The sequence below is a fragment of the Fundulus heteroclitus genome, chromosome 13 (assembly GCF_011125445.2).
Source record: "Fundulus heteroclitus isolate FHET01 chromosome 13, MU-UCD_Fhet_4.1, whole genome shotgun sequence".
Lineage (NCBI taxonomy): Eukaryota > Metazoa > Chordata > Actinopteri > Cyprinodontiformes > Fundulidae > Fundulus > Fundulus heteroclitus.
The window spans coordinates 39263357-39284216 of NC_046373.1; the positions used below are offsets into that span (position 1 = coordinate 39263357).

At 42.1% G+C, this 20860-nt stretch overlaps 2 protein-coding genes and 1 long non-coding RNA gene across 3 annotated transcripts; 2 read left to right on the plus strand and 1 right to left on the minus strand.

Moving 5' to 3' along the window:
• Positions 1 to 395: 395 nt before the first annotated feature.
• LOC110367982 lies at positions 396 to 2950 on the minus strand. Its single transcript, XR_002427831.2, has 3 exons — positions 2633 to 2950; positions 1242 to 1315; positions 396 to 728 (listed from the first exon to the last, which is right to left on the minus strand). It is a non-coding gene; the product is annotated as an uncharacterized LOC110367982 (long non-coding RNA).
• A 2241-nt stretch (positions 2951 to 5191) lies between these two features.
• On the plus strand, positions 5192 to 8887 carry LOC105923754 (elongation factor 1-alpha). Its single transcript, XM_012859705.3, has 8 exons — positions 5192 to 5332; positions 6158 to 6312; positions 6934 to 7113; positions 7198 to 7494; positions 7570 to 7720; positions 7796 to 8052; positions 8125 to 8359; positions 8438 to 8887. Exons 2-8 carry the CDS (start codon positions 6169 to 6171, stop codon positions 8557 to 8559), a joined length of 1386 nt encoding a protein of 461 aa, XP_012715159.1. The 5' UTR covers positions 5192 to 5332; positions 6158 to 6168; the 3' UTR covers positions 8560 to 8887.
• Positions 8888 to 9006: 119 nt separating this feature from the next.
• Positions 9007 to 19958, plus strand: LOC105923792 (elongation factor 1-alpha). The gene is made up of 8 exons (XM_036145744.1): positions 9007 to 9112; positions 9677 to 9833; positions 12039 to 12218; positions 12951 to 13247; positions 13335 to 13485; positions 16136 to 16392; positions 18458 to 18692; positions 19610 to 19958. Exons 2-8 carry the CDS (start codon positions 9690 to 9692, stop codon positions 19732 to 19734), a joined length of 1389 nt encoding a protein of 462 aa, XP_036001637.1. The 5' UTR covers positions 9007 to 9112; positions 9677 to 9689; the 3' UTR covers positions 19735 to 19958.
• The last annotated feature ends 902 nt before the right edge of the window (positions 19959 to 20860 follow it).

The window sequence follows — 20860 nt, forward strand, 5'->3', positions numbered from 1 at the left end:
GGCTTGAGTCACCGTCTCACGTCTGCGATGGCGGCATGAAGTCCAGCAGAGATGGCTGAGCAGCATCTGCTGTCCGTGCATTCTTCATCCAGACAATGGGTGAGGAAGAGGAGGGTACAGCTGCAGCCCTGGGCCTTTTCCCAGGAAGAACAGGAAAGACTTCAGCTGCTGGGAAAATGGAACGTGGCAAACATTTATTTTATTTATTTGTGTTGCAATGTGATGCAGCCTAAAAACGCAGCGCTGGATGGCTCTGAATATTCAGCGCTGCGTTGCCATGATGACATGACTCACCGCTGACGTCACGGCAGGATCCGGCCGCCGGTCGGCTCCATTCTGCGTTTGTCGCACCTCCTCCTCCTCCTCCTCCTCCTCCTCTTCCTCCTCCTCCTCCTCCTCCTCCTCTTCCTCTTCCTCCTCCTCCTCCTCCTCTCTGCGGCGCTGCAGCAGGAGCCCGGCGGCTCCTTAAAGCCCAACGACCGTCCTGATCAATGCGTCTGAGAGACGGCAGCAGGCGGTCAGATGGAAACAAGCTTTTCAGGCCAGATTCATCCTCCACTCGCCTGATTCTCCGCGTGTTCTCCTGGTTCTGCAGCCTCGCCCGTCTCAGATCAACAGAACCTTTCCCAGTAAAATGCATTCAATCGTCCGTCTGCGTTTCACAGCAACAGGAGGAACAGCAGGCCTGCTTCACCCACTGAAACACGTTTTATTCTTTTCTTTTCCTGCTGAAAATGACGTTTGTTGACATTAAGCAAAGTTTTTATCCTAGAAAATAGTCTGACTTTGTCCATCATGGAGTTTAAAATAAAGATTAGAGGGATTTTGTAAAACCGTACCTCATTAATAAATATATAAGTATCTTAATTTGACAGGAAGTTTTTGGTATGAATTAGAAATACGAGAAATATCTGTTTGCTGATTTTTTTTTTCACCTAATTTGGACCAGCAGCTGAATCCGACGTTTTCATCTGATGTTGGAGACTCCCAGCAAACTTAATCAGATGCTGATGATGCTTTTTTCCACTTAAATAATTTATTTTTATTTCTCCCAGGGGTACCTGCGTGCTGCATACATGTGGCTACCTTTCAGCATTTCCAGGCCTGCAGCGCAGCTACAGGTTGCTTACAGATGCAGCTGATGACAGATTAAAATTACTTTATACTAAGTTTGTTTCTCATCTGCTCTTGTATTGCTTGATTTCGGGGAAATGATGTGTTGCTCTTTGAGATCTTCTCACCTGCTTCGTGCTGTCGGACAGGTGCTGCTTCATCGCTTTCTTGTTTCCAGCAGTCTGGGAGTAACCAGCCGCGACTGGGGAGAAGGAAACCAAAGCTCAGATGTGACAAAAACTGTTAATTAATGATTCAACGGGAGGCGGAAAATCCCTTTTTTCACTTAAGATCCGGTTGATTTGGAGATCTTTTATCCCTTTAAAACTGAGACTGCTGTTTGTTTTTACTCAGATTATTTTTGCCTGGTATTAAAATGAGTTTGATGATCTAAAACATTTAAAAGCAGAATAGAACAACAAATCTATCAGTAGGTAAATACTTTCTCACAGCCCTGTAACTTTGTTTTTTTTTATAGAATACTCTTGGAATACTGACACATGAGTCTCTGCTAAGGCACACCACTAATAATCACATTAAACACTAATTTGGTGCAGGTGTTCTGATTCTGATGTTCAGGTGATTTTGAGGTGTTTAAAGATCAAAAATGCAGGAACTACAACCTGCAACCCTTGTAAAGTGTAAATACAGGTATAAAGAGGATAAAAAGGATAAAATGAGACGTGTTATAAAAGACGTTGACCCCTGGAGGGATCCTACCATCACCGTGTCTGCGGAGCTTCCCTCACCGTCGGGTGCTTCTGTAACTGCCTGTAACGGCCTCATGACCTTCTGGGCGCTCGGCTGTTTTTGTCAGCGGTTCTGTTTTAGTCCGGGGTCCAAACCTGAGCCAGACCTCATCTGCAGAATCCAAGCTGAGCTGGAGGAACCTGTTGGTTGCCTTTAAAACGGCTCAGGTCACATTTTACTCCTCCCGTTTTTAAAAGAATGTGACTCAACACGGTGAATGCATGTTTTTAATGTATTTTGTTGTTATAATTACTGGCGTGGCCCTTTGTGGCTCGACTGACAGGTTTGGTGGCGTGAACTTCAGCCACCCAAGGCCTGCCCGGACTTGACATTTTACCCGTCAGAAGGTTCTGCAGATCATCTGCTTTGTATCGAGGTTTATTGGCTGAGGGTGGACTCTCTACACCGTTGCTCTGAAAGCAGCCTGATAACGACCGGACCACTTCAGCCTGAAACACCACAGTCGCCTCTTTTCTATTCACTTCCAAATGTCCTGGAACCAGTTTCACACTTGATTCAATCAGACCTTGAATACGCGCCTGCCGGGTCTCACAAAAGCTGCCAGATAAACCGTCTCAGTCTTTGTCTCAGTGTGCTTGAATGCAAATCTATCTCGTCTGAATTAATCCAATCGGGTGGAAGAGTCGTTCCTCCCAGTGATACCAGTGGGTGCAGCAGGACGGGGTCTCTCTGCAGGATGTGTGGTTCAAACCAGTCTGAAAGCTGGTAAATCTAAAATAGTTCTGTAAAAAATTCTCAGTTTATTTACCTGAATCATGACGATCATAATCCCAATCAGATGTGCATCCCTGGATGACAGAAAATAACCAAATTAAAATAATAAACTTAGTATTTCACATTGAACAAGCATACTTGGGTATAGAAACCTGCATAAAAGATGAGCATGGTATCCCTGCAAAGCACAAATCAGTACATTTTTCAGCAAAAAGCGTGTATTTTTTCCTCTTTGTTTAACTTTGCACAAGTTATTTATGAAAATATTCAGATTTCAAGGAGTATGGGGTTATATATCACTGACTGGTATATTTATATGGGTAGTTTTGTCATACTTTAGCATGAAAGAACATTTGCAGTTGTCTTGACAGCATTTTTACTCTTTGTTAGGCTAAAAATATGGCTTCCAGTTTTTATTCAAAGTGTGATCTTACTTGGATGGAGATAATCATCCCCATAATTTCTAGTGTGCCTGCAAGACATAAATCACTTATTGTTCTTTCTGAACAATAATTACACTAGAAAAGTATTTTCTCTATTATTTGAATAATTTGTGTTGTTATGTTGTTCTGTAACATACTAATTGGTCAAATATTATGAAAGATAAATCTTTTTTCGAAAAAACGAGATTTTTCCTTGTTACGTTACTTTGTTTTGTTCAGAAACTGATTTTTAGATACAGATAGCTGGATGGATAGATGAGTGGGTGGATGGATGGATGGATGGATGATGGAGGATGGATTGCATGGATGGATGGATGGATGGATGGGTGGATGGATGGATGAACAGATAGCTGGATGGATGGATGAACAGATAGCTGGATGGATGGATGGATGGATGGATGGATGAACAGATAGCTGGATGAATGGATGGATGGATGGATGGATGGGTGGATGGATGGATGGATGGATGGATGGATGGATGGATGGATGGATGGATGAACAGATAGCTGGAAGGATGGATGGGTGGATGGAGGGAGGGATGAAGTCATGCCTCTGCACTAAACAAATCATTCAATTAGAGTGAAAATGAAAACCACATCTTTTTATATCAAAGAAGTGCTTCTCTGTATGACTTCTGTGCTTACAAAAAAAACAAACCTTTATCAAACAGACTGAGTTTAAACATGTAATTATTGAAGCAAACTGGGTGTTTTACACATATTTTGACTTGAAGATAGAACAGCAGGGCTTTTCTTGTCTTGATACAAGATATTTATATTTTTACAAATTGAAAAACAAGAAAAAAATGTCTCCTTGTTTAATTAAGAGTTTAAGTCCTGGCATGAAGAGCATCCTGTAACATGTTTTGTCTCTGAAAGACACATATCAGCTGTTTTCTCATGAATAAATGGTATTCTTCTCCGCATGACTTTGCATGAGTTCTGTATAAACAATGTTCCACTAATATGCAGTTAAGGTTTTTTTTATCAGGATGAATAAAATGGAAAATATTTTTAAGTTTTAAAACAAGCAGAGATTAAATACCAGCTTGGTTAAACTATTTAGATTGAAAATGTGGACATAATTAAACTCCAGATTTAGGTATCATGAGCCGCTACATGTTTTTGTTTTCTGCATGATTTCAGGTACTTGATTTATAAAACCTGCTTTAAACTTGAAATCACTTTAGTTAAGCAGCTCTTCAACTCTGATGGGGTCTTAAAGTCTTAAAATTAAGCAAAATTGGTACTCCCATACCAGTGAACGGCTATTGTTTTTGATGCTATCCTGTCTGGCGTGATAAAGCTTTGTGAAACGTCTAACTTCTCCGATGACTTTACTAAACCTGGACCCTGCTGACACTAATGTACGAGATTACAGAGACTGGACTGCAGAGAACAGGCAGATAGTTTAACACTAATGTTGGTCGGATCTGTTTTTCCACTAGAAAGAGAAATACCGACTTGTTTTCAGAAGGACATCGTCTCTGATCCTAATGTAGTTAATTACTGGAATAACTTCTTTCCAGACCTGAACTGGAAAAAAATCTGGTGCCTTTCCTCTAATCATCTGATTATCAATAAGGCTGAGTGAGCCATTTGCTTCTATTGCTGCCAGCTTTTTCTACAGCGATACAAAAAGGACATCGACATGAAGAAGATCTGCGTCATTTATTCTGGTTTGTGCATTCATTTCCCAAAGCATTCCCCTCGTCTGTGTAAATGTGCAGTTTGCATTTTCTTATCTGTTAAATAATGGACCTGTAATTTCATAATCTGTAACATATCCTACTTGAATTTTCTGTCATCAGTCATCATATTACTTGCCAAATATCACATATGAATCCAGTATTTCCAATCAAGAATTTCTTCTAACAAATATATTCTGACAATAGAACAGTTTAGAGTTGTATAAACTAATATATTTACTTATATTCTTACGTGTATCTGCTATTTAATCCCCTGGCAGTATTTGTATTCCTATGTTCTTTCATCGTGTCTGTGATAGAAACGTTGTTGTGTCGCCAAAAGGCATAGAATAACAAAATCAACTCATCCCCAGCTGATGAGACATCGCCATGCATGGTTTCTGCCCCTTCTCCTTCCGGCCGACGTGATGACGTCATGGCGAGGAATGCGCGTGATTTGCAGAGTTTTGCGCGGAAGGAGGATGACGGGAAGGCCAGGCCGCCTCCCAGTCCGTATAAAAGCTCCCAGTCCGACGCTTCTCTTCCTCTTTCTGTTACCTGGTTTAGGGGCAGCAGCGTCGGCCGTGAAAACCCAGAAACACCGGTACGTCCAGCTCCTATTCATCCATTCGTTAGCCAGAAATCACGGCTCCAGCTTTGAAGCTGCGCCCTGGCCTTTTAATATATCCGGAAAATGATGTCTGTTAACTTTTTATTACCGTCGGTATATCTCCTTAACGGTTATGTAACGTGACCGTAACCCGTGAATTGTTTCGCAGATAACTACCCAGTTAATGTTAATGGTTGGGAGGAAAAATGTAGTTTTAATCGCTTCGGTATTTGTCGAAAGGGGTTTTTATTCCCTCGTTATGTTTTATAAAGGCGTAGTTTTTAGAGAAATGCGCTGTGAATGGGAGGCTAGGTGGAGGAAAGGAACAAAGGAGGCTAGGATAGCCACACATCCGAGGATGCTTGACTGGCATCTGGTCCCTCTCCTCCCGGCAACAACTGGACCTGTTTCCCAGTAACAGGTGTCGGGAGTCTGGCTCCGGATGGGCTCTGGGTATTTGGAGGTCGGTGTAACTTTATCCGACGTGGCCCAGGCGGTAACACGTGTCTCGGGCTGGCCTGGGGCCCGCTGCGGCCTAGCAGCCTCCGCCTCTTTACCGCTCCGAACCGATTCAGTCACAAAACGGCATTATATGCATTATATTGTAAAAAATACTGTTTATGACGGCGGTTTTTCACGAGGCCCTGATTTAAACGCTCCATTACCGGAGCATATTATTGCGTGTTGGCCGGTTAAGACCGGCTTAAGCCTGTTTAACGTCGACCAACGCCTCCATGTTGGCTCTTTTTTTTAGCTACAAGCTCCTTCATCGCACATTTTAAAACTGAAATGTTTGGTTTGGTTGTTCGCTTCCGACAGAAACTAAGACAATGGGAAAGGAAAAGACCCACATCAACATCGTGGTCATTGGCCATGTCGACTCCGGCAAGTCCACCTCCACCGGCCACCTGATCTACAAGTGCGGCGGGATCGACAAGAGAACCATCGAGAAGTTCGAGAAGGAAGCCGCCGAGGTGAGAAAGCGGGGCTCATTTTGTTTTTATCCAACTTTTACAGCCGTTTCGGCCACGTCCAAGATGGCGGCGTCGGCGTGCCCAACTGCCCGGCACGAGGGTGTAGTTGTAGCCGTGTGCGCGCACGCGGGGTGGGGCCTGCCGGCGGGAACGGCTAATGGTGACGGTGCATTTTATTCAGAGCAGGCCTCAGGCCCTGCAGCACCCAGAGGCTCAAACATGAACCTTTTTATAACGATTTTGATACAGTTCAGTACAGAATGCTTTGGAATAATTTGGTTTTATATATTTTAAGTTAAATTTAATTGGCAGTACTGAAAATGTACTCCACTACTGGACATATGAACTGTTGTACGTTTGTCTGGTCCCACAGATGCCTGATTATTTAGGATTAAATATTAATTTCATACAGTTACAGCAAAAATTATTTTTATTTTATTGTGATTTTGTGCACATTGGATTTTGACTTAAAAGCTAAAGCAATCATGAAGCCCAGACATTTGGCAGGCTTATTTGGTTTATGTGAAATGGTTTCTTACATTAAATCATGTTTTTAAACTTCAGTTTAAAGGGTTTTATAAATGTTTTGTTTTTCTAATCAGTGATTTTGTGTTGTGTCAGATGGGAAAGGGCTCCTTCAAGTACGCCTGGGTGCTGGACAAGCTGAAGGCCGAGCGTGAGCGTGGTATCACCATCGACATCGCTCTGTGGAAGTTTGAGACCAGCAAGTACTATGTGACCATCATCGATGCTCCTGGACACAGGGACTTCATCAAGAACATGATCACCGGTACCTCCCAGGTAAGAAGCAGCAGCAGTAGCTCGTCCTATTTTTCTCGGTTTATTATCTGGACGGTTTTAATCTGAAGTGACTGATTCTTCCAGGCTGACTGCGCCGTCCTGATCGTCGCCGCCGGTGTCGGAGAGTTCGAGGCCGGTATCTCCAAGAACGGCCAGACCCGTGAGCACGCCCTGCTGGCCTTCACCCTGGGCGTGAAGCAGCTCATCGTCGGCGTCAACAAGATGGACTCCACCGAGCCGCCGTACAGCCAGGCCCGTTTTGAGGAAATCCAAAAGGAAGTGAGCACCTACATCAAGAAGATCGGCTACAACCCGGCCGCCGTGGCCTTCGTCCCCATCTCCGGATGGCACGGAGACAACATGCTGGAGGCCAGCAGCAAGGTGAGACACGGGACCAGCTGGGTTTCTGAGGGTCCCCCCCCATCCTGCAGAGACTAACTCTTCCTCTACCTGCAGATGGGCTGGTTCAAAGGATGGAAGGTTGAGCGTAAGGAGGGCAACGCCAGCGGCACCACCCTCCTGGAGGCCCTGGACGCCATCCTGCCACCCTCCCGCCCCACAGACAAGCCCCTCCGTCTGCCCCTGCAGGACGTCTACAAAATCGGCGGTAAGCACGTCTGAACCGGTCAGTTTACCAGAACTGGACCTTCTGTGGTGTCTGATGCTCATGTCTCCCTCTCAGGTATCGGAACCGTCCCCGTGGGCCGTGTTGAGACCGGCGTCCTGAAGCCCGGCATGGTCGTCACCTTCGCTCCCCCCAACCTGACCACTGAGGTCAAGTCCGTGGAGATGCACCACGAGTCTCTGCCAGAGGCCGTGCCCGGCGACAACGTGGGCTTCAACGTCAAGAACGTCTCCGTGAAGGAAATCCGTCGTGGATACGTGGCCGGAGACAGCAAGAACGACCCGCCCAAGGCTGCTCAGAGCTTCAACGCTCAGGTTGGTGTCTCTGCTGGTGAAGGTCTGAAGGTTAGGAGTGAGCAGAGGTTCTAACTGTGCCTTGGTCCTCAGGTGATCATCCTTAACCACCCCGGTCAGATCAACCAGGGCTACGCCCCCGTGCTGGACTGCCACACCGCTCACATCGCCTGCAAGTTCAACGAGCTGATCGAGAAGATCGACCGTCGTTCTGGCAAGAAGCTGGAGGACAACCCCAAGTTTGTCAAGTCTGGAGACGCCGCCATCGTCAAGCTGATCCCCCAGAAGCCCATGGTGGTGGAGCCATTCTCCAACTACCCTCCCCTTGGTAAGTCTCTGCCTCAGCGGCATGAAGCTCTGCTCTGTAGATGTTTCCTCATCTAATGCCTCCTCACCTGCGTTCCAGGTCGCTTCGCTGTGCGTGACATGAGGCAGACCGTGGCTGTCGGCGTCATCAAGGCCGTGGACACCAAGGAGGTCTCCGGAAAGACGACCAAGGCTGCAGAGAAGGCCCAGAAGAAGAAATGAATGGACGTGCAGGACATCCAACAACCAGACGTGTGCCGGCAGCTGCGGGCCGCCCCCTCCCCCATCTACTCTCACCACCCTGGGTCATCTTCTCTGCTCAAGGACTGGCTTATGCTGATTAAAACCCATCGCAAAAGTTTCCGCAGGAAAAAAGAAACTCTGGCATTGTCGCCTGAATAAAAAAGACGGTGCCTGTTCTCTCTCTCAGTTCAGTTTGAGTTGGAAAATGGTTTAGAACTCCATCAATGTTAAAGAAAACAAACAAAACAAACACCAAATTGGAAAGAAAGCTGCTGGTAACCAATAAATGTTTCTGAAAAAATCGCAATTGGCTTGTCTGCGTCCTTCAGTCTGTAGGTTTTAATGCTGTAAATGCTGCAGCTGTTCATGGCGGTGCCTGGCTTCCCAGCCAATGGCGCCCCTCGCTTCAGTCCAGGGACCAACCAAGAAGCAGCGCTGCCCCCCCTCCCTGCGCCGTATAAAAGCCTGAGCACAGATCGGGTTCGGTCCTTTTTTGTCTCTTAACTCGGGCTTCTTGGTTGCTGGACTTGAGGTTGGTACAGGTTAATTTCTACAAGCATGCTGGGGGAAGAAATGGGGTTAAAGTTTCATTTATAACTTAAAATTAAGACAAATTACAGTGCTTTAATATCTGCTTCATGTAATATTGGGAGAGGGGGCAGCTGGTTTTAATTTAAATTATTTTCTAACTGATAATATTGACGTGTAGCCTGGAAAAATCTTACTGTAATAAGCTGGAAGGGAGAAATAAGCTTTTATCCTCGTGAACGCGCATGCCGGACAGCAGGCTTAGCATCGCGCGTTCACGTCACACAACATGGCGGCGGTGCGCAACATGGAGGACCGGCGCCCGCCGAGCACGTGCTGCGCGGTTCTCGGTGTCGTGAACGAGCACGGCCGGTTCCCTGAAACTGTGGAAATGGATCGGAACATTTTGGGCCGGTCTGCCATGCTGCGCAGTTATGAAGCCGCCATGATGTGATTCAGTGGAAAATGGGCCATTTTGATCAGTTTTTACAGCTCGGGAGGAATTTCGTGAGGCGCAGGGGCTCATGGGAGTTTAAAATAAGCGGCTGACGCCTCCGTCTGTTTGTAGCCGCTGATTAAAAATGGGAAAGGAGAAGACCCACATCAACATCGTGGTCATCGGCCACGTCGACTCCGGCAAGTCCACCACCACCGGACACCTGATCTACAAGTGCGGCGGGATCGACAAGAGAACCATCGAGAAGTTCGAGAAAGAGGCCGCTGAGGTTGGTTCCGGCAGGGTTCGGTTCTGGTGAGCCACAGAAAAGGCCCAGTTTGTGGCGAAACGCCTCCATCTAGTGGCCGAAAGGTGTACTGTGGCTAATGATGGCTTCAGTATTAAAGTTGTGAATTATAAGTAGAATCCTTTTTCCCTTGGATCCAAAAAAATCCCCGAGATAATCCACACATGCTAAAATTTTGATTTAAATATGACTCCTTAGGTTGTCTTTAACTTGCAAAGCAATTCGAGTACTGGCCCCTGACTGCTGGTAAAGAAAGGTAAAAATCTGACCCTCCAGTGGTCATTGTCACTTTTTAAGACTGTTGAATCCATTAATTTAATGGAACGTACTTGGTAAGCAATATTTTATACTACTTTTGATTTTATGACAGGGCTATAGGCATAAAGCAATTTAACCAGTTAATGACAATTTGCTTGAAGGAGCGTTTGTTTTTAAGTACTTGTTTTTGTTGCTGGGAATACAAAGACAATTATTTTGGACTAAAATTAACCAAAAAATAACCATTTGTTGTATTATGGCAACCCTCTATTGTGTAGAGCAGTGTTCAAACTTTTCACCTGTTCGGCCAAAAAAACGGAAATAAACAGCCAAAAATATTGTGATTTTCTTGCCCAACAGAATATAATTTAAAAATACTTGTATTATTTACTTATTTGAAATCAAAGCAATTATAAAAAGTGTGCTGATTAAAAGAGAAATGTTGTACAAAACATTCAGTTAAATATTCAATTGTAAGATTTTAACTTCTATAATTGCAGAAAATCACCACAGGGGCCACACTTTGGACCCCCCTGGTTTAGAGGGTAAAAAGAATTGGGAATTCTGGCCCAAACTCCTAAAGTTGCCACTGCTTTATATACAAGGTCAAGCTAAGCGCTTTGTGTTTAACGACAAAGACATAAAGACATTAAACATAATTCCTGATAAGTGATTAAACTACAAATTATACATAACATCTATGGAAAACTAATAAGATAAATTAAAACCTGTCATTTAAAGTTTGTTTAAAATGACTGTCAGTAAAAGTTTAACTGCTACAGGCAGACAAGGTGACGTTTAATCAGAGATTAATGATGTTACAAAGACAAAATAATAAAAAAACAGCCCAAGCCGGCCACTGTGGCGCCATCTTGTCTGGAAATATTATCAGCACAGCTTAATTGTTCCTGTGTTCAAGGTTTAGTCTGGAGGTTTTTATTCTAATATTCTTATCCAGTAGGTTGGAAGGTAGAAAACAATGTGAGCAAATCCCCCCATTCTTCATTTCCCAAATTCAGATCATCGAAAATGGTCCCAGTGTGACTTTTAATTCTCCTAAAACTGCAACATAGAAAGTCAGAATAAACATAGACTTTTAGTCAAGATGGCGACAGATTAACGCCTGCAGAAAACAAAGTATTCTTCTTTTATCGTCCTTCGCTTTTAATTTCGGTTTCATTGTAGAACTTTTACTCACAGAGTATTGTATTAGTATATAGAGAATAAACACAAAAAAAACGTTAAAGTTTTAAAAGGAGATGTTAGGGTTCAGATCCACAAGGACTTATTGAGTTCCTTATTTTATTGATATATTGTGTTTTATTAATAGTTTTGCAGAAAAAAGTTTAATTTTAAACATAAATATCTTTTTTTAAATCTAAGTTTTGTGGTTCTCAATCTCAACAGTCTGACTTTAACATTTTGGAGAAAAGTTTGAACATCTTTGTTTGGAGATTTTAGTCCAGTTGGGTTTTTATGCAGATTATCCAGAACTGTGAACAGGTCCAGTTCAAATCCATCCAATCAGAATCAAGAGAACATATATACGGTATAGACAAGAAAATCTAAAACGGGTCAAATGTCCCGAAAGATAAGAACCGTTAGTCTTAGTGAGAGTGTGAATAAATTTGAGCTGAGTGATAAATTAATCAGAGTCACATTTAAACCAAGTATTGCCGTTAAACATCCCAGAATCTTTATGTGCCAGTTTTTTTCTTCATGTATTTGTGCAACCAGATAAAAACTAACTCCTCATAAATGTGTCTGCCTCGCAGAGTCATCTAGTGACACCAAATAGGGTTTCTTGTAATAAATTATGTTTTTAAACTTCAGCTTTAACATTTAAAAGCTTTCTGGCATCCTTAGAGGTAATTTATTATGATTTTCTTTTTTTTTTAAATCATCAGTAATGATTTTGTGTTGTGTCAGATGGGAAAGGGCTCCTTCAAGTACGCCTGGGTGCTGGACAAGCTGAAGGCCGAGCGTGAGCGTGGTATCACCATCGACATCGCTCTGTGGAAGTTTGAGACCAGCAAGTACTACGTGACCATCATCGATGCTCCTGGACACAGGGACTTCATCAAGAACATGATCACTGGTACCTCCCAGGTAAGAAGCAGCAGCACTAGCTCGGCTTATTTTGCTCAGACTCTGGACCAGGGGTGTCAAACATACGGCCCGCGGGCTGGATCCGGCCCGCTGAACAATTTATTATTTTATTTTTTTATTTATTTATTTCCCCCACAGTGTCCTGTCTGGCAATGTGGCAATAAGATGCCACAAAGAGCTCATCAGATTTGACTTTCACAATTGGACAAGATAAAAGGAAGAGAATGATAAAACAATTATTGAAAAAAACATGTACTTTGTTTAATTGAAAATATGCAGTTCCTATATTGTCCACGAGGGGCGCTGTGTATTAATCAGCAGATTAAGCTTCAGGTGTGGAAAAATTTAAATCCTTTCTTAATTTTTATCTGTTTGATGTATTTCGTCATGCAGGACAGTGTTTTTAAATTCCAAAAAATGTGAATAAATGTTTTTCAACATTGTATAATCACTGTGATCAGTTCTTATGCATAATGCACAAGTAAATGTATTGTTGAAATTGCACATACTTTTCTTAAAAACTCTGAGCTTATTCATAATATATTGTGTAAAAGTGAAATTATTTTAATATAAAATAACAAGTCCACTTTTATTAGTTCTATTTAATCTTGCAATGAGTTTACTCGTGTGGCCCTCTTGAGATCAGATTAAGCTGAATGCGGCCCCTAAACCAAAATGAGTTTGACACCCCTGATCTGGACCGTTTTAATCTGAAGTGACTGATTCTTCCAGGCTGACTGCGCCGTCCTGATCGTCGCTGCCGGTGTCGGAGAGTTCGAGGCCGGTATCTCCAAGAACGGCCAGACCCGTGAGCACGCCCTGCTGGCCTACACCCTGGGCGTGAAGCAGCTCATCGTCGGCGTCAACAAGATGGACTCCACCGAGCCGCCATACAGCCAGAAGAGGTACGAGGAGATCACCAAGGAAGTGAGCGCCTACATCAAGAAGATCGGCTACAACCCCGCCACCGTGGCCTTCGTCCCCATCTCCGGATGGCACGGAGACAACATGCTGGAGGCCAGCGACAAGGTGAGCCCCCCCCATACCGTCCTGCACCTGCTGCCTCACCTGGTGGCGGCGCCCCCCCACGACTGACTCCTGTCTGCCGCCTGACAGATGGGCTGGTTCAAAGGCTGGAAGATCGAGCGCAAGGAGGGCGGAGCTACGGGCGTCACCCTGCTGGAGGCGCTGGACTCCATCCTGCCACCCAGCCGCCCCACAGACAAGCCGCTCCGCCTGCCGCTGCAGGACGTCTACAAGATCGGCGGTGAGTGGAAGCTGAGGGGCGCGTGAATATGTCAGCACGTATTAATGATTAAGAAGCTAAATTAGAACTTTATTACTGGCCACTGATCTCTATTCACTGGATGCTGATTGGCCGTATATAATACACGTTGCTGTGAAGCCGCCATATTGATACTCCATATTTTCCCCCAGTAACTAGGGAATATATGCGCTACAGCATCGAATAACGAGGATTTTATCATGTTCAGGGGGGGCTTAAAACGTTTAAAATGTCAAATGCCATATACTTTTATGTTATGTTCTAAAGCTATCAAGTACTAAGAAAATCATGTGCTGAAATATTCTGCATATTATTTATATACACACACACACACATATATATTTATATTTATATTTATATATATATATATATATATATATATATATATATATATATTAGGTCTGGGCAAGTTAACGCGTTAATTTTGCGTTAATTCATTAGACTATTAACGGCGATATTTATTTTATCGCGCATTAACGCATGTGGCTCACATGCTTTCAGTCAGTGTCAGTCAGCACGCGCGCTGACTGCAGCGCGCTGTCTCACGGCAGCACTCTGCTGCTCCCCCTCCCCTCTCGTACATGGCACGCAGGCTCAGCCTGGCCCGCCCACTCAGCTCTCACACAAACAGCTGAGAGAGACCGCAGCAGCGGAAAAACATGAACAGGGGCTTGGCTTTATTTTAATACTGTAAATGAAATCAAGCTGTATGTTTTGTAAAAAGCCGGTTAATTTTAGTGGAAACACAACAAATTTATCTAAGCACGTGAAAAAACATGAGCAAGAAAACATCGAGCCACAGAAACGGAGAGAGGAGACGAAACTTCTGTCATTGCCCCGACAGACCCACAGACGTCACTGACTGAGGCGTTTCAGTCCTCCAGGGAACATCCAGGTAGATCAGAGTGGTCATCTTCAGCAGCAGTTCATGTTAACTTTCAATGTAGATATTATCTATTATATGTTACTGGAGCCCACACATAACATGTAATTAACACCTTGAAAGAACCCAGTACATAAATTAAAAAGTGTTATTTAAGATAAGATAACATTAGCTAATCCTTTTTTTATCCCACGCCGGGGAAATTTATAGGATTAAAGCAACAGGCAGGTGCACACAACACAGACAAAATTACATAAGGATTGAAAGATATAAGAGGTGGATTAGCAAAAAAACACTGAAAATAACATTTTTGTTATTATTATTATTATTATTATTATTATTTAATTTTAATAATAAAATAAAAACCACAAAACCCAAAAGGTCAACAGTTTCATGATACATCAAGCTTAGGGATTGGCTAATATACAGCAGGTCAAAAAAGGCCATATTTTGGCTGCAGTGCTTGCTGTTCTCTTATGAAGAAAAGATCAACTAGTGCACTAAATTCAATAGATGGGTTGAAAATATCCAGTATAAAATAAGTGCTACAAATGTTACAACACTTTTGTTCATATGGCATATTTTATTAAAATAAAAGTGCTCTTTACACTACTTTTGAATTCATTCTTGGAGTTTGCACATACAATGCGATTAATCATGATTAATCGGGCAAATAATGCAATTAATCGCGATTAAAGATTTTAATCATTGCCCAGCCCTATATATATATACATATATATATATATATATATATATATATATATATATATATATATATATATATATATATATATATATATATATATATAAAATATGTATATGTGTGTATATATATAATATATACACACACACACACATACATATATATATGTGTGTGTGTCTATATATTATATATACACACATACATATATATATATGTGTGTATTTTTATATTACATAATTTCCTAGTAGTTGATAGTGTTAGTGCATCCACTGACTGTAGAATTACCTGTGAAACGTTTTCACACAGTCAGAAAACTGATTGTTGTTGCAACTAAATCCTATGGGATTCTGTGAGAGTAGAGAGTAGCAAGATGGCGGCCAGTGACTTCAGTTTTTTGGGCCTATCAGCACTCCAGAGAATAAATAGAGATCAGTGTTACTGGCCCACAGCTACGAACCCGCTCTATGAAGCAGGGGGGGGGGGGGGGGGGGCAATGAGACGGTTTTTCAAACCAGCAACCCACCACTTACAGGTTGTGGGTTGCTCCTAACTCCTAGCTCCCGCACCGCTGTCGCTTCTGTGTCTATAAATAACAGATTATTGTAGAAAACCTGCTACAGGCTGCTCTGGAGCTAAGATCGAGCAATATGTCATCTTTGGAGAAACAAAACATTTCAATTTAAAATTTCTAACATAAATACGGCTTCATTTCTAACATATAGTCATGGTTTCTAACAGCTAGAATATTTAAGCATTGCTTTTTTTTAACTATATAACATTAGTATAAATAGTTTTTTAGCCGGACTCGTACCGCCAGTCAACTTTTAACTATAGCTATGAACCTCATATGATAAAAATAATCTAAAGCCATTAATTTTTAACACAAACTTCAGTTTATCGTGCTCCTGGCTGCAGTTACAGACTGAACAGCAGGGGGTGCTGTTGTGCAGTTCTGCCAAAGGTTCCTCCATGCTGGAAATCTCCGTGGTGCTAATGTCCAGTCAGGCCGTCCTTGTAACACATGGGAACCTCTTTCTGTCTCCCAGGTATCGGAACCGTCCCCGTGGGCCGTGTTGAGACCGGCATCCTGAAGCCCGGCATGGTCGTCACCTTCGCTCCCCCCAACCTGACCACTGAGGTCAAGTCCGTGGAGATGCACCACGAGTCTCTACCCGAAGCTCTGCCCGGCGACAACGTGGGCTTCAACATCAAGAACGTCTCTGTGAAGGAAATCCGCCGTGGAAACGTGACCGGAGACAGCAAGAACGACCCGCCTCTGGCTGCAGAGAACTTCACCGCTCAGGTGAGCAGAACCTTCTGCACCGCCTCCAGAACTCCTCACCTGAATGCATCTTCCAGTCAGAAATCAAACTCCTCTGCTCTGGTGTTCGTCTGGAAAATGAAACGTGTCGCCACGTTCTGTCTCTTTAAACAGAATTCATTTACATTGAAAAATACAACGTAAAATATATAAACATTCCTTTACTTTGGTTCAAAACACCTCCAAATTAAAATCTAATTCAGTCATTAGACGACACGAGGAAGAAGGAAAAATACAGTAAACAGAACAAGATGATAATTCTATTGACAGTTATGTAGGAGATAAGAACTCATTCCTCATTAAATATGATCACATGCTCTTTAAATCCTTAAATCGCAGCCAAAACAAGCAGAAGTTTTGCTGTTTTTTTATGTTTCTGAGCCACAATTACAGTTAAGTTGGAGCTTTATGCAGCCTTTCGTCTGGGAGTTGACCTGAATTGAAAGACAATATATGGGATTCGAACCCAGGACCGTCTTGGGGCGCGCTTCCTTCAGCTGTGAACCTTAATGTGGTCAGCAGGTGGCAGTAGAGGCAGCAAAAACCCACTAAAACTGGATTTAGTCACATATAATGTTTTATTTTGGGGATTAATGGTGATTCTTTGTTCCTGTCGACGCTGGCAGCCATGTTTTTTTATCTAAAAATGTAGATTTATACAAAAGACCAGCAATGATTCATTACTATAAACAACAAAGTATCACAAAAGAGTGATTTCTATAATTAGACGATAATCAATCCATGTCTGATTGAATAAAAAACGTCCTGTAGGGCGGCCTCATGGTTTATCTGTCTAAGCACAGTGGAGGATCTGTGATGCTGAGGGCCTGTTTCTCTTCCAAAGACCCTGAGAAACCCCTTGAGCGCTTTTTATCAGCTTTTTTCTTCCAGTTTCAGATATTTCTTCTGCCATAAAAATTTAATAAATGGTTATTTTTTTCTACCAGGGGTGCCAACGTGTCTCTGTCCTCTAATTAGCTATTTAAGTCTTCACTTCATGCCAGAATCTATGTGCAGCTTGTCAGCCCTTCATGCTTAAATCGGCTTTATGCTTAAACTTCTGTAGAGGAGGTTTGGTGCTGCTGATGCAGACTGAACCCTGAAGCCACCAGAGAAATCTTCTGCTCTACTGGCTTAATATTAATTTCCTCTGGGGCTGGACGATAAACCGAATTAATCGATTAATTCGAATTTACAATTTTTTTAAGATGTAATTTTTGGAAAATCTGGATTTTATTTAGGAAGAGAATAGTAGCGAAGCTGAATATATGTTTAGGAAAATATATATTGTCAACATATTGTAAAGAGGAGATGTTTTTAACCTTAATATGAGCCACTTTAAATTATTCATTTACTTTTTTAAGTGAGTTTAAAGTTGCACCAGTGATGTGAAGCCTGTTCCTAGCTCATAGTGTAATATCACTACCAGCAAACATTTAGTTATATTTTTTATTGTTTACAACGGTAGGGCGGCTATCTTGTTTCACAGCTTGGATTTAGTTTCACTTTGAATTCAGGTTTAACTCCTTGATAAAATGCTTGAAATAAAAGCAAATTGTTATTTCTTTTTGTTGTTAATTTCTTGGAGGTTTTTAAATCCTTTCTAAAAACACATTTCTTTTCCCTGGCTTTTGATCAATTCTAAGTGTACATTTGGCAAAATTATATTTTATTTTAACATTTATTTTTTTTAAATTGAAACATTTATCCTATTATATTTTATCTGCATTACATTTTTCTTTTTGCATTGTGTTTATGTATTTTAGTATTCAGTTTTTATCTTATACTCTGCAACTGTGATTTCTGTACAGCACTTTGGTCAACCCCGGTTGTTTTAAATGTGCTTTATAAATAAAGATTGAGTTGAGTTGAGTTTGTGAAACGAAAAGGAAAGAAAAAAATTTATTAATTGCATTTCATATGGCAAAATCTGAGATTTAATTTTTAAGCCATATCACCCGGGCCTAATTTCCACATTTAAAAAGTCCTCGTCTGTATCTTCGATATTTTTTCTGCTCCACCGGTTGATCTTAAATGTCGTCCGCAGGTCATCATCCTGAACCACCCCGGCCAGATCGCCCAGGGCTACGCCCCCGTGCTGGACTGCCACACCGCTCACATCGCCTGCAAGTTCAGCGAGCTCAAGGAGAAGATCGACCGCCGTTCCGGCAAGAAGCTGGAGGACAACCCCAAGGCTCTGAAGTCTGGAGACGCCGCCATCATCACCATGGTGCCCGGGAAACCCATGTGTGTCGAGAGCTTCTCCCAGTATCCCCCGCTGGGTGAGTGAAGCCCTCTGGTGGTTAAACTTCTACAGTAGTGAAAGGAGCTATAAGTAATACTGACACCTTGTGGCTCACATCGGTACAACAGTCAGCCAATCACAACAATCTAATACGCCGTTTTTAAACGGTGTGTTGCTGTTGTGAATCTTTTGGTGAGATTAAACACCAAATGCTGCGCTCTGTTTTGGGAACCATGGGAACTCTCATGTAATTGGCTCATGAACCAGGAAGTAAACACAGGCTACACTCTGAACAGAAGTAGTTACGCACCGTAACTCTAGGTTTGAAAGGAGAAAAATGCGACTAAGACACAGTTAATGGAGAGGACCGACTGTTTCTAAGGGAATGTTACTTTGGAACGATTTAGGTTGGTTTTACAGTAGGGCTGGATGATATAGAAAAAAAGCATATCGATAAAGTAGAAATCATATTGATCGATATTGATAAATGTCAACAAATTAAAACATATATTAGAATTGCAGCCCTAGCCATTTTAAACTGTTGCTGAATGACCTGTCTTTATATACAAAACACACTAAATTCAAACTCAACCAACTTGTTCAACCAATCTTTCAAAAAAGCACATTTTTTTAATAAAGAGAAAAGAATATGCCATTTCTGAACTCTATGAAGTGGCGGAGCTTGGTTCCTGGGTCTGCGTTGTGATTGGTTGGGAGGATGTAATGATGTAATATTAACCTACACGATAGGCTAGAGTGCAAAAGGAAGGAAAACTGTTATTCTATTGAACTTTTTATAGACCCTTTTTTATTGTTATTGAATTATCGTCCAGCCCTATTTTACAGTAAATATCTGACTTATAGCTCCTTTAAAGATCGTAAGCAGCAAACATTTCCTCACACACAAGCGGGCGAAGCGACGTCGTCCCTCTCTGATACGTCTCCTCCCCTCAGGTCGCTTTGCCGTCCGCGACATGAGGCAGACGGTGGCCGTCGGCGTCATCAAGACCGTGGAGAAGAAGGCGCCCTCGGGCGGAAAGGTCACCAAGTCTGCACAGAAGGCCGAGAAGAAGAAATGAATCTTCATGCAAGACGTCCAGCAGAAAGTGGCGCCTCAGCTTTTGCCGTCTGCTCCTCACCACCCGACGCCTTCTTCTCTCAGGCACAGATCTCTACTCAAGGACTGTCTTATGCTGATTAAAGCCCATCGCAAAAGTTTCCGCAGGAAAGGAGGCTGCTCTGCCTTCAACTGGAAGCTCTGGTGTTAGCTAAGATGAAAACAATAAAAGCCTCGCAGAATCAATGACATTTCTCCTGGTTTTTTTTTCTGCTTCTTCTCTTAAATCTGTTAGTTTTATGTGTTCACCTCAAGAGTTTTTAATTCTTGTTTTAATTGAACAAACAAATAGAAGCTTTGAAGTAACAGAAGTTGCTCTGATTCTGTCATCAAACAGACCAAAGCAGAATAAGTTGATGCTAACTTTGCTTTTATGGAAAGGTGGATTCCTATTTAAGGCTTTATTTTTATTTTTTATTTAAAAATTCATTCATTGTGTTCAAACAAAACAATTAAACATAAAAACAACGAAATGGAGCAGAAAGAAGAATAATCTTATGTTATCTGCCCCCTTCACCTAAAGCAATATATTTACAAAAAACTTAAATTACAACACAGTTTAGAGTCTTAACCCGTAAGTTCGAGACAGATTCTAGCTGATTTTCTTTCTTCTATAAACGCATATTAGCTACTTAGAAACATTTGCCTTCTTAGTTCATTCAGAAGACGTCTTTGCAGCTTTAAATTATTTTGTGATTTAATTTCTTATCAGGTTTATAACCTTAAAACTAACCAGACTGGGTAAACACTAACAGCACGGAAGGAATAGAAATATAAGGGTTAGGGTGAAAAAAGCAATATATCGTCTGCATAAAATAAAGCTTAATGCTCTTTACCTCCTTAACCGGTAGCCACTGGCGGTAAAGGAGCCATTAGGTTTTAGGCCGACTGTTCTGGGATTTAATACCATGAATGTTGCCACAGTGACTGAGGGATATTTACCCTGCGGTCTAATAAAATAAAGAAAAGTTTAGATTTTTAATCATTAGTGTAGACAGAAGAAACAGAGAGTAAAAAAAAAAAAAAATCCTTAATCCATGCTGTTAGATTTGGACCAAAACCAAATCATTAAAGGAAATAACAGGTTC